This window comes from Cucurbita moschata, unplaced genomic scaffold (assembly GCF_002738365.1).
Source record: "Cucurbita moschata cultivar Rifu unplaced genomic scaffold, Cmos_1.0 Cmo_Scf00043, whole genome shotgun sequence".
Classification (NCBI taxonomy): Eukaryota; Viridiplantae; Streptophyta; class Magnoliopsida; order Cucurbitales; family Cucurbitaceae; genus Cucurbita; species Cucurbita moschata.
Window position 1 is genome coordinate 425830 of NW_019268559.1, and position 11686 is coordinate 437515.

The window sequence follows — 11686 nt, forward strand, 5'->3', positions numbered from 1 at the left end:
GGGGGGGGGGGGGGGGGGGGGGGGGGGGGGGGGGGGGGGGGGGGGGGGGGGGGGGGGGGGGGGGGGGGGGGGGGGGGGGGGGGGGGGGGGGGGGGGGGGGGGGGGGGGGGGGGGGGGGGGGGGGGGGGGGGGGGGACTAAACTGAATTAACAACGCTGAGAAAAAGAAAATCTCAAATTCACACTTCAGTTAGCTGTAAAACTAAAACTCATATGACCGTGCTCAAGCATACAGTTCTGATCATAAATTATTTCTATTGTAATATAGTGTACCACTGACCCGCCAACATAACCTCAAACTGCCTGAACTGCCCACAACCCCCCAATCCCTCTTATTGCAAAACCAAAGGAACGAAACTGGCAAGTTGTTGATTGACAAGGCGAAAATGCTATGGATAAATATGGTCAAACCAATTATGTGAGGTATTTGGATGGAAAGGGATCGAAGACCATCCGGAGACGAACAAACTCCTAGAGGTTGAGTAGATTTGAAACAACGTTAATGCGGCTTATCGGTGTGTTTTGACAAAAAAATTTGTTATTAATCTTCCTCCGATACTAACTTGAGTTGGAATGCTTTTTTTTTTTCCAGTTCTAGGGTTTGGTTTTAGAGCGGAAATTTTGAATTTTGTCTAATGAAGCTATAACTTCGTTACTTCAAAAAAATCAACGAAAAGTTGCGTTTCTTTGATGAAAAACGAAAACAATAAGCCATATTTCAACCTAATTAAAGCCACGAAAAGGACACAACCGATAACTTCTCAAGATGCCAAGACTTCAATCTGAATAAAGAACACACAAATACACATGCCTTGGCTCAAAACATTGAGATGGTTTACGTGATAGTGGAAAAAGCGCACCTGATATCGGAGTACTGGTGGGATGTAAGATCATGCAAGTCGTGGAAACTGAAACAGAGGCAAATGTGGCCGAAACCCTCAATAAATCCAAGCTTCGGTGCGAGCGAGAGATGTGTCTGTTAGGGATGAGAGTAAGATCATTGACGAGCGCGCGAAAGATGAGGAGCAGTAGATTTAGAGTTTATAGCAGATGAAAATGACGACCGACAGAGAAAAGTGGTGGGATTGGAAAGGATGGAAGAGGGCTGCAGCGACGCAGGGAGGGAGGCGAGGGCGGGTAGGCGGGCGGGGATTTTTTCTTTTTTTCTATTCTATTTTTTTTTTCAATTAATAATTGATTTTGTTTTCTTTTTTTAATAATTGATAAAGTTCAAATGTATCCCAATCTATAAAAGTTCAAATGATAAATTAGGTTATTTCAAATTTAATCCATAATTCAGATTTACAAGTTTAATTATTTTCATAAAATATCGTAAATTGAATTTTATATTTTCTATTAGTTTAGCTAAATTCTAATAAATAAATATAAATTTAAATATACAACATAATTATTTCAAATTAGCCTTATCTTAATTAAATATTTTATAATAATTTAATAGATACTTATATAAATTCATCTAATTAATGTTTTCAATATCCAAATCATACAAAGTTTTGGGCTTTATAATTATTATATACAAAGTTTTGGGTTTTATAATTATTATTCTTGTACATTTTTTTTATGTCCGTACAATTATATATTTTATCCTATTTCTTATTTCATGGTTAATGGTTAATATCTACTCAGTTTGAATTATTTTTGTTGCAGTCTTAATATTATAATACGTACAACTAGTTATTGATTTAATTTACGGATTATGATTTTTTTTTTAAATGAAAAATGAAAAATGAAAAAGCTAAGGAGATTTCTCAATATTAGCTAAACGGGGCGGAGAACGGAATTATATTCTAATGTCCCAATTTTATCATATAGAAATTCAACTTATTACATATTATATTATATGTTATAAATTAAAGAGTGAAATAGAGGATGAAATAGAATAATAATTAAAAAAGAGAAGTTTCTATTTACCCTTCCATCAACTATTGTTAACTAAAATGTATGGTCGATCTTTTCGTCTTTTCAATGTTATCTCTTTCTTGAATTGACGGATTTCATCTAAACACAATAACAATTGCAATAATAATCGTTCTTCCGTACAATTAAAGAAATAGGATTCAAATCCGTTACCGATTTATAGAATTAGCAATTAAAGAAATAGGATTCAAATCCGTTACCAATTTAGAGAATTATTAACGTTCTTTCTTATTTTTCTCAATTTATTTTCTTTGTCCGTAATTTATATAATTTCGTTTCGTTTTCGGGAGTAGCAAATATATTGTATCAAAACTTTGTTTAGAATTTTGGTGAGAAAGATAAGGAACTTTTATATTTATCAAAAATCATTAATTGATTTTTTTTTCTCTGTTAATTATGGTTAGAATACGTTTTTTTAAAAAAGGCTAAGTTCTTTTTTGCTCTTTCCATTTAAATCCTAAACTAAAAATGGGAGTTAAAAAAAAAAAACTACCATTAACCTTTGTTTTTTTTTGGTATTAAAAACATCATTTTATCCTTCCAAAATTATTATTTTTACTACCTTTTCCTCCTTTTGAAAATTTGTAGGGAGAAAAATTAGCTACTTGGCTATATCGATAGAAGCAAGGACTCTATGAATGATAGACTATATCAACAGAAGCGATAACAGATAATACTGAAAGCTCAAGTCGAAGGAAATCATGTTGTATCAGTTGTTGTATTATTACCATCCCAACTAATATTTAAAAAAAAACGAAACACCTAGTGCAAAATCTAGAGCCATTCCATTCCACATCCATGTAAATGCAAGAAACAACATTAACCAAACAATTGGATGTGAAGGTCTCAAGCTAGCCTACCATAATTTCACTTAAATACTACATTGTGCTTTGATCCCAATCGATCGTCGTGTCTTCAAAGCTGTACTCCGAATTTTGAAGCCTGTTTCGACCCAATCTGCTTAGCAGAGCAAGTCCTGGAGAGGTAAAACCACAGAGAATTTTTAACGGCAGTTGGCAGATGGAAAAGGAAAAGAAGATGGATAGATTCATGAGATTCTTGAATTTGTATGCAGCACAGGTGAACATTTGTAATCCTTGAATTTATGTACTTAAGGGGGGTATAATATAATATGAGAAGATTTGGAAATACCTTCAATCATTCTGAAAAGAGACGACCACCATCCATCGGTCGAGATTTGGTAGCGATTTAAGCTTTCGTTAATTTCACTATCATGCTTTCCTCCCAGCACTCCGCGTAGCATTATTACTGCATCCTTGGTTTTCCTAATGATACTATTCTCTTCTTCTACCTCCAAACTTTGAAGATCATTTTGTGAAGAAGCAAGGCTGACAGCCAAAGCAAATTGGGCAGCTGCAGCCCACCGCGAGGAAGCCAACCATCTCCTTTCCCCTTCCACCTTATGGTTGTCCTCTATTCCCAGCTTTTTCTCACCTACGCCCTCGCCCCCTAGTACTAAGCCGCGTAGGTATTGGGCATTGGCAGCTCCTGTACTTTGAACCATCTTTGAAAAAGCGCTTTTTTCATTTGATAAAAGTTCCTCGGGAGAGTTATACTCCAAAACCTAAGAGTGCAGAATCAACAAACTTGAAATTAAAATGAGAATGCATAATAAAAGGAGTCATCTTCATAATTTAACAACCTTTAATACATAAACATACCCGACCAGCTTCGAGTAGAAGGATCCGATCACAGTCTATGATGGTGTTTAACCTGTGTGCAATAATGAGCATTGTACATGATTTAAACTCTTCCCTTATCGTTTTCTGGATTAAGGCGTCAGTTCTAACATCAACAGCAGCCGTTGCTTCATCAAGAACTAATATCTTTGATCTTCGAAGAAGTGCCCGAGCAAGACTCAAAAGTTGCCTTTGTCCAACGCTAAAATTCTCCCCGGACTCAGAAACCTAGAAACCAAATAAGTTACCAGTTTAGTTTTGTTGCTTCTGTAGTTCTGTTTGTGGGAGGAGTGTTGTACGATCATTTTACAACTAGTTTAGTTAAATACTTTGAGTTCGATTTTGAAGTCACTTGGCACGGAACCTAATAATAAGGAATCTTTTGGGAACACTATGGATAACTGAGACATCAGTTCGATTTTAAGTTTTGCACCAAAAGTTCAATGAGTGCTGATGACCTAAACTTTGTCTGATAGAAAAGTATTTTAAACATTAAAAACCATTTTTAATCATTCAAAATGTCATTCCTAACAGATCTTCATTTAATTGATTCCATTACAAAACGAATACATTTCACACAAGGTTCATTAGGACATACCTCAGCATCCAGGCCAAAGGTGTTCCTCCTTATGGCCTCCTTCAAATGTGCTCTCTCTAGAGCTTCCCAAAGATCAGCATCATTGTGCTCATTGAATGGATCTAGATTAAACCTAACGGTTCCTATACAAAACAAGAAAGAGCGTTTTAATCTTCTTTAGTGTTCATAAATTGGTAGCACATCTTTCTGCCATAACATGAAGCAATGTAGCAGAGTACTTTTCACTTCCCCTATTCAGTTAGTATCACCACAACAGCAAAAAAAGAAAAACTACATTCCAGCAGGCAGCAAATGTCTGCATGAGAATTAGATATAATATATTCTTGACTAAGAGGCTACTATAGATTGTTTACCTGAAAAAAGAACAGGCGATTGTGGTATGATCCCTAGAACTCTCCTCAAATCCAACAAACCAAGCTTTGCAACATCGAAACCATCTATCACTATTTTTCCCCTTTCAAGTTCAACAATACGAAATAAGGCATTTAACATGCTTGACTTTCCTGCACCAGTTCTTCCGACAATGCCAACCTTGTCACTTGGGAAAACTGTGAACGATAATCCATGCAAAACTGGGGGGAGCTCAGGTCGATAACGTAAGACAACATCCTCAAATTTTATAAGTCCAGAAGAAGGCCATCCTGGAGGGGGGCGGTTGCTTTCAATAATTGCTGGAGCTTCTGAAGGTAAATCTATGTAGGTTCCAACACGCTCTACAGAATTTAAACTATTCTCAGCCAAACTTGCAAGCCTTAGTACAGCAGTCAACAAAGAGGTAATATTTAAGGCATAACTAAGAAGAAGACCCATGGTGGATGCAAAAGCCTTCTGGTTTTCTGCCCTGCCATTTTGCATCACAGCAAAGGTTGCCGTAAACCATATCATGAGGCCACCAACTGTTTCTAGACGAATTGCAAGCCATCGATTTCCACTCATGTTCACAAGTGTAAATCTAATGTTATTATCCATGGATTTTCCATTAATATCAGCCATTCTATCATAAGCTTTGTATGCACGAATAGTTGGAAGACCATTTAGAGCTTCCCCAAATTGTGCATAAACAGGAGATCTACTTATGGAGTCTAGCCTCTTTACTTCCCTGGCCGTGCTCTATATTTAAGAAAAAAACAAAAAAATGAACGGTTAGCCCTTGAATATACCCGTGTTACTCGATGCTTGTAACTATTAAAAGCTTTAAATATAAGCTTATTATGTACACGTTGTTCAATGCTAAAAATTATTAAAATCTTCAAATATAAATTGATTAATGCTAATAAATAGAAACTGATGAGATTTTTTTTTTTTTAAATCATGTCAATAATAAACCAAATTAAATAAGGTATGTTTGTAAATTTTGATTGATTACTATTCCTTAGCATTTGATTATAAATTCTATAAAAACATATTTTTATAGGGGACATAAACATAAATGCTTTTTACTATTTTTCTTTCAAAATGCAAATAAATACATCTTTTATTAAACATATGTAAGCATAACCCACCTACTGGACAAGCCAAGCAAAATATGAGATCCCAACCAACTCAGCCTAACCCATTTTAGGATGAGATTTTAGTAAAGACACAATTTTGGATTGAAATAGACTTTTAGTTGGGAGGTAGAAATTGGATGCAACTCAAAATTAGAAGTAGAGAAAAGTTTCAATGAAAGATATAAATCAGAGAAGTCAGATGTATAATTGGATATGATTAAACAATGATATTAATTACAATTACCAAAAGTAAATGTAGAAGATGCATTTCCAATTACCTGATAATATAAATAGGCGGCATAAAACAATAACAGGAGTGGAAGGATTGCCCACAACGATAAAGTGCTCACAACCCCTATCAAGACGAAGGTAGAAAGAAGCTGTGCAATTTGCCCTAGAAACATGTTGACAAAAGGGGCAACATTCCTATCAATGTCCCCAAGATCTTTTGCAAACCGATTGATGATCCTCCCAAGAGGATTGGTGTTGAAGAACACCATTGGAGCTCTTAAAATAGAAGAAAGCATTTGGTCGTGCAACCGTCTGGCAGCATACAGGCTCGATATGATCAGCCAATAAGAATTTATCAGTGTCACAAATACCTGACATCAAAAGTTTAAGGTACAAATTGAGAAAAAACTACTGTTACTTTTAAGTTAGAGCCTCGACTATTATGTGTTAGAAACAGCAGTTTATTAATTTGCATACATTGAGGGGAAAAACGAAAGGAAAAGCAGTCAAAGCTCATCTGCAATAAAAAAAAAGACTGACAAAGATTTACAACATGCACAAATTAGTTGATTATGCTCGTACCTGAGCCAACGATAGACTTGCATATATCATGTTGTAGAACAAAGTTTCACTTGATCCCATATTGCTTTGGTCAGTCCAACTGCTTAACCATAAGCTACTAGAAACTCGAAGAGTTTCTGATAGAACATAGCATAGAAGAAGTATAAGAATCACCCATAGGCCTCCTAATGCATTCTTGTATCTGCAAGAATTTAAAAGAAAACAGTTGGATGATGACAAAATTGCAGGGTTTCCGTTAACATCAATCGTCTCAAGTAAAATGTGTAGAATTAAAGCAGGAGAAAGCATAGAATGATAAACACATTTCTTCTTACTATAACTGACCAAGAATTAGAGAAACGATCTCAAGAATCACTAACCAAACAGAATTCACCCTTGGTCTATTTTGATTCACTTCTTTCTCAAAATGATCTCCGATTCAAATAAAAAAAAAAAAAAAAAATCCTCAAAATTTCAATTGAAACTAACATCATCAGCTGGTTGGCTCCACCAGAAAACTGCCTTTCCATAAAAAGATTCACAGCCTGCTAAAACTACGGATTAAGAGTTAAAGCTTCCCTTTTCTCAGGCTGCCAGAAAACAAACTTTAAGCTGTGAACCGTTTTAATAATAACTCTCAATTTTCAAGAACCTGCATGATTCACAGCCTCTAATTGGATGCTAAACACAAGCTTTTGTAACTATTTGATCTTTTCTATTGGTTTAGATTTGATTGTGGAGCCCCTCTTTTTAGAAAATGGACGTGTAGTCCCTTAGGCTATTTCAACCCAGTTGGTGTCTCTCTCTCTCTTTTTTTTTTTTTTTTTTTTTTTTCCTAATGAAATCTCTGCCTTGTTTGGTATTTCAAAATTTCAATCCATCACACCAGTAATGAGAGCTTATTGAATTTCGGGTAGATATTTCACGTACTGAAGTTCTTATCAGAGCATGTTATCATTGTTTTTTCTTCAATCAATTTGAACTCTTAAGTAGTAGCTGCATTATCAGCAATAAGTTATCTTTGTCAGTTAATAGTCCTTCCATACAACAGGTTTTACAAGATCTTTTAAGGTGCATACTCACGCCTGCTAAGATTTATGAATTGGAAAATATGTAATTTAGTAAAATTAAAGGGGGAAAAAAAAACTGGATAATGAGATTCACGGTCAAGAATTCTTACCTCGCTAAAACTTTCCAACTGACTACACCTGTTTCTCTTTCTTCTTGCTTGATAAGAACAGATTTTTGTTCTTTACGTTTTTTCGAAGGACTAGCATCCTTCGCGTGATCATTAATCGTTCCATTGACAGCAAGTTCTGATGATTTGTTATTATCACTGGTTTCACCATCTTCCTTTTCCTCGGTATTTTCTTCCAATTTACCAGCACTTTCCATTAACTTTTGAAACAACTTTCCATTTTCATAAAGTTCTTCGTATGTTCCTTCCTCCTTCACCACACCTTCATGAACAAGGATAATTCTGTCGACTTGGGAGAGAAAATGCAGTTGGTTGGTCACAAGAACTCTCGTTTTCCCCCTTAATTCTCCCCTTATGCATTTTTCAAAAACCTGTCAATGGTTGAGTGATCGCATAAGAATAGTACAAGAAAATTCAAACAAGAAACTACAGTCAAAACTCTCTTGAACGTAAATGATCGTAAAAAGAAACCTGAATGCAGATAATAACCTCCAGAGCTTAGCCTAACATCCTTTTAAATAGGGAAAACGTGACAGAAAAGTATACCAATGCTGCTACCAATAACAATGATTTGCTGACGACAACTAACAGTAATAGGGTAACAAGTTACAGGATGACCCTGAGCAAAATGTCCATGCATTAGACCTAGAGATGGGGATCGAATTGTGAATAGCTCTTCAAATTATTAAATTGTTAAAAAGTGTAAACTCACCCATCAACCCAAAAGTTTAAGCTGATGGGTTATGGTCAATTAGATTATATCAACACTCCAACACTCCCTCACTTGAGAAATGGTAGAAGACCCAACGAATGAAAATCAATAGTAATTGGGTAGTAAATGACATTACTAGAGTTGAAACTCAAGACTTCCTCCTCTAATACCATCTTAAATCACCAAAAATCACCAATCCACCTAAAAGCTTAAGTTGATGGGTTATGGTAAATTTAATTATATCAACACTCTAACACTAGCCCTCACAATAGCCCTCACAAGAGTGGACTTAAAAGCCAAAGAAAACTCTCTTGATACAAGTATTGCTTCTAGTTAAATTAAAATGACATAGAAATCATACTCAAGTAAAAAAACCACAAAAGTGCATGAATTATACTAGTGCAAATTGAGGGGAAAAAAAAAAAGCAGACGTCAACTTACCATATACTTTATGGGTTATAAATCTAGCAATATGTCAAAAGCCATAATTTACAACATATGGGAGGCTACACACTCACATATACAAATATTTACAAAATCAAAAAACAAGAAGAATAAAATCCTAATGGTCTGTTTACCTCTCTAGCCACGTGAGCATCAAGAGCACTCAAGGGGTCATCAAAAATGTACACATCTGAATTGGAGTAAACTGCCCTGGCCAAGGAAACTCTTTGCTTTTGACCCCCACTAATATTCACTCCTCTTTCCCCAATTTCAGTAAGATCACCACCCTAACAACAAACAAAGAAAGAAGCTCACTGCAGGATTTATAATCATCACGGACCAATGTTGATATAAAGCCATACTGAAATACTTACCGGCAATAAGTCAAGGTCATGCTGTAAAGCAGTTATATCTATTGCCTTCTCGTATCTAGCAGACTCGAAACCAGAACCAAATAAAATATTATCACGCACCTGCAAATAAAATTTGAGCTCCATAAATATAAAAAGTTAATAATATGTTTTCTTTAGGCTTCAGTAGCAAAGTTTGTTCTGTAAAATTATCCGCCATGTCTAATTTTACTTGATTGGAGGACTTTCTTTTAGTTTGCCTCCCTCTTTAGTGGACTCTCTTTTTTGTACGTCATTGTATTCTTTCATTTTTTTTTTAACTATTGATAAAAAATAACAGATGATGAACATAAAGTTCCTCGGTCTAAAATAGTCAAGTTGTATCCTTTTATCCTTTTTAATATAAGAAATTAAATTAAGCAATGAAATGATTATAGTTTGAAATAATAACATTAAATTCTATTTTAAGAGAAGTTATATGTTAAAACTATCAACCCCATCTCATAAGACTAAAAATGGAAAATAATCTTTGAATAGGTTGGTCAACAGATTCTGAAAAGAAGGTAGTACAGTAGAAAGACACCTTAAACCACGTATCAGCAAAATGTCTAGTAACAGCTTTAAGAACATTGAGCTAAATAATACTAAATGCTTAAATATTTCCAAGAAAAGTAAAAACTTAAATCACACATTAATCTGAGCAAAAGAAATTTTATCTTCTCTCTTTTCTGTTGCAATTTATTCCAACTCACCGTTGCATTAAAAATCCATGCTATTTGTGGAACATAAGCAACACTTCCCCGAATAATAACACTACTATCTGCTGCAATGGCTGGAAGTTCTCCAAGCATGGCTGATACTAGCGATGTCTTTCCCTCTCCAGTACTTCCAACAACTGCAACTAAGCTACCAACAGGTATGTCCAAATTGATGTTTGACAATGTAGGTTTCTCAGCCTGGAAAGATAAATAAATGACCAAATGAAAAACGAAACCATTGAGAAGCAATATAAATAGCAGAGAGCTCTTGACGTTGGTAAGCACGGGAGAAAATTACACTTCAATATGGGCAAGCAATGTGTAAAGAAAATGCATCTAGAGACAAAAATAAAAAATAAATAAATAAACCATTTGGGGCAAAGACATTTTGTGAGCAAAGTTCAAATGTGCCAAGTTATTAGCTCGACTGAGATAGATTATACAGCATAATGTTCGGATATGTAAGCAGTTGTGATCTGCTGCCTAAATTAAATATATAGCATTCACAGCAGCGGGACTTCAACTACGAAAGAATTAATAAATTACTGTTTTGTGCTTGTAGATGTAATTATTAAAATTGAAAATTTCCGCTTTCTATCAAAATGTGAAAACACAATAACTTGCTGTTACCTAAACCAATGGCGCAACAAGAATTCAAAAACATATTAATAGGACTTTTTGTAATAAATTATTTTATAGTAAATTTAAGTCTTAACAAATTCTCATTAAAAATAGATAGAAGTAAGATTAAAGAATTATATTGAGCAAAATAATCATATATTAGTTATTATACCAGATTTAAGGGGCTTCATTTTCCCTCCCCTCATTATTACATACCAAACAACCCACGCCCAGTAAAGGAATTAATGAGTTCAAGAAGACTTGGGTGCTTTTTGTGCTGAAAGGAAGTTGAAATCTAGATCCTATCTTTTTCAAATGTCAATAAAAGAGCCAGGGGAGGAATCCTTGGGTGCGTGTCATTTCAATATGTGTAGCCTGAGGAATTCAAAGTACTCACTCAGAAAAATCTTTTCCACTGTGCTTCTTACAAGGGGAAAGAAAGGCTATAAAGCTGAGAAATTCTTTGGAGTTTGTGGATAAAGGAACAAAATATATATATTTTCCACTGTAAAGAAAAGTTCATATTATTGCCCTCTTATAAGCACTTAAAAGGCAATCTTGTAACTATTCTTCCTCTGCAACACAAGCCAATCGCAAGATAACAAGAACAATGAAGCATCATTTCCTGAGATAACAATGAACATGCATCTAAATAACCTTCTATTTTTGTATGCCTGCTCACATACATGAATCAAAATACAGCGAAACAACATCTTTATTGAAGAGAGAAGGCACCTTTGAATCCCAAGAAAAGTATCCATTCTCGATAGAGATGGCTGGAAGTTGTGGATTTATAGGTGGATTTGGAAGCAGAATCTTCTCCTCGGCCAGAAGTAGCTCCTCCATACGCTTTAAAGATACATTGGCATTTACCACCTGCCAATTAATAGCATCTTAAGTAACACAGTAGAAATAAAACCTTAACCTCAATAACTATAATGGCATTTTCATAGCCTACCAATATCTCATAAATGTATCTTCTCCCCACTCCACGCCCCCCCCCCCCCCCCCCCCCCCCCCCCCCCCCCCCCCCCCCCCCCCCCCCCCCCCCCCCCCCCCCCCCCCCCCCCCCCCCCCCCCCCCCCC

At 35.6% G+C, this 11686-nt stretch overlaps 2 protein-coding genes across 4 annotated transcripts in view; both read right to left on the bottom strand.

Moving 5' to 3' along the window:
* LOC111433759 (FACT complex subunit SPT16-like) overlaps nucleotides 1-1163 on the bottom strand; it is a 5832-nt gene extending 4669 nt beyond the window's left edge. Inside the window, exon 1 of the mRNA XM_023070951.1 lies at nucleotides 860-1163. The gene's annotated coding sequence lies outside the window, so the exon portion shown is untranslated. The remainder of the gene's footprint in view (nucleotides 1-859) is intronic.
* A 1390-nt stretch (nucleotides 1164-2553) lies between these two features.
* LOC111433549 (ABC transporter C family member 2) overlaps nucleotides 2554-11686 on the bottom strand; it is a 23854-nt gene continuing 14721 nt past the window's right edge. For all 3 annotated transcript variants that reach the window (XM_023070617.1, XM_023070619.1, XM_023070618.1), the window contains exons 17-28: nucleotides 11336-11476; nucleotides 9974-10177; nucleotides 9246-9344; nucleotides 9006-9158; nucleotides 7698-8086; nucleotides 6539-6719; nucleotides 6004-6327; nucleotides 4589-5345; nucleotides 4236-4357; nucleotides 3620-3865; nucleotides 3090-3522; nucleotides 2554-2913 (exon numbers count right to left, since the gene is read on the bottom strand). In XM_023070617.1, the coding sequence (XP_022926385.1) occupies nucleotides 2816-2913; nucleotides 3090-3522; nucleotides 3620-3865; nucleotides 4236-4357; nucleotides 4589-5345; nucleotides 6004-6327; nucleotides 6539-6719; nucleotides 7698-8086; nucleotides 9006-9158; nucleotides 9246-9344; nucleotides 9974-10177; nucleotides 11336-11476 (3147 nt within the window). In that variant the 3' untranslated portion in view covers nucleotides 2554-2815. The remainder of the gene's footprint in view (nucleotides 2914-3089; nucleotides 3523-3619; nucleotides 3866-4235; nucleotides 4358-4588; nucleotides 5346-6003; nucleotides 6328-6538; nucleotides 6720-7697; nucleotides 8087-9005; nucleotides 9159-9245; nucleotides 9345-9973; nucleotides 10178-11335; nucleotides 11477-11686) is intronic.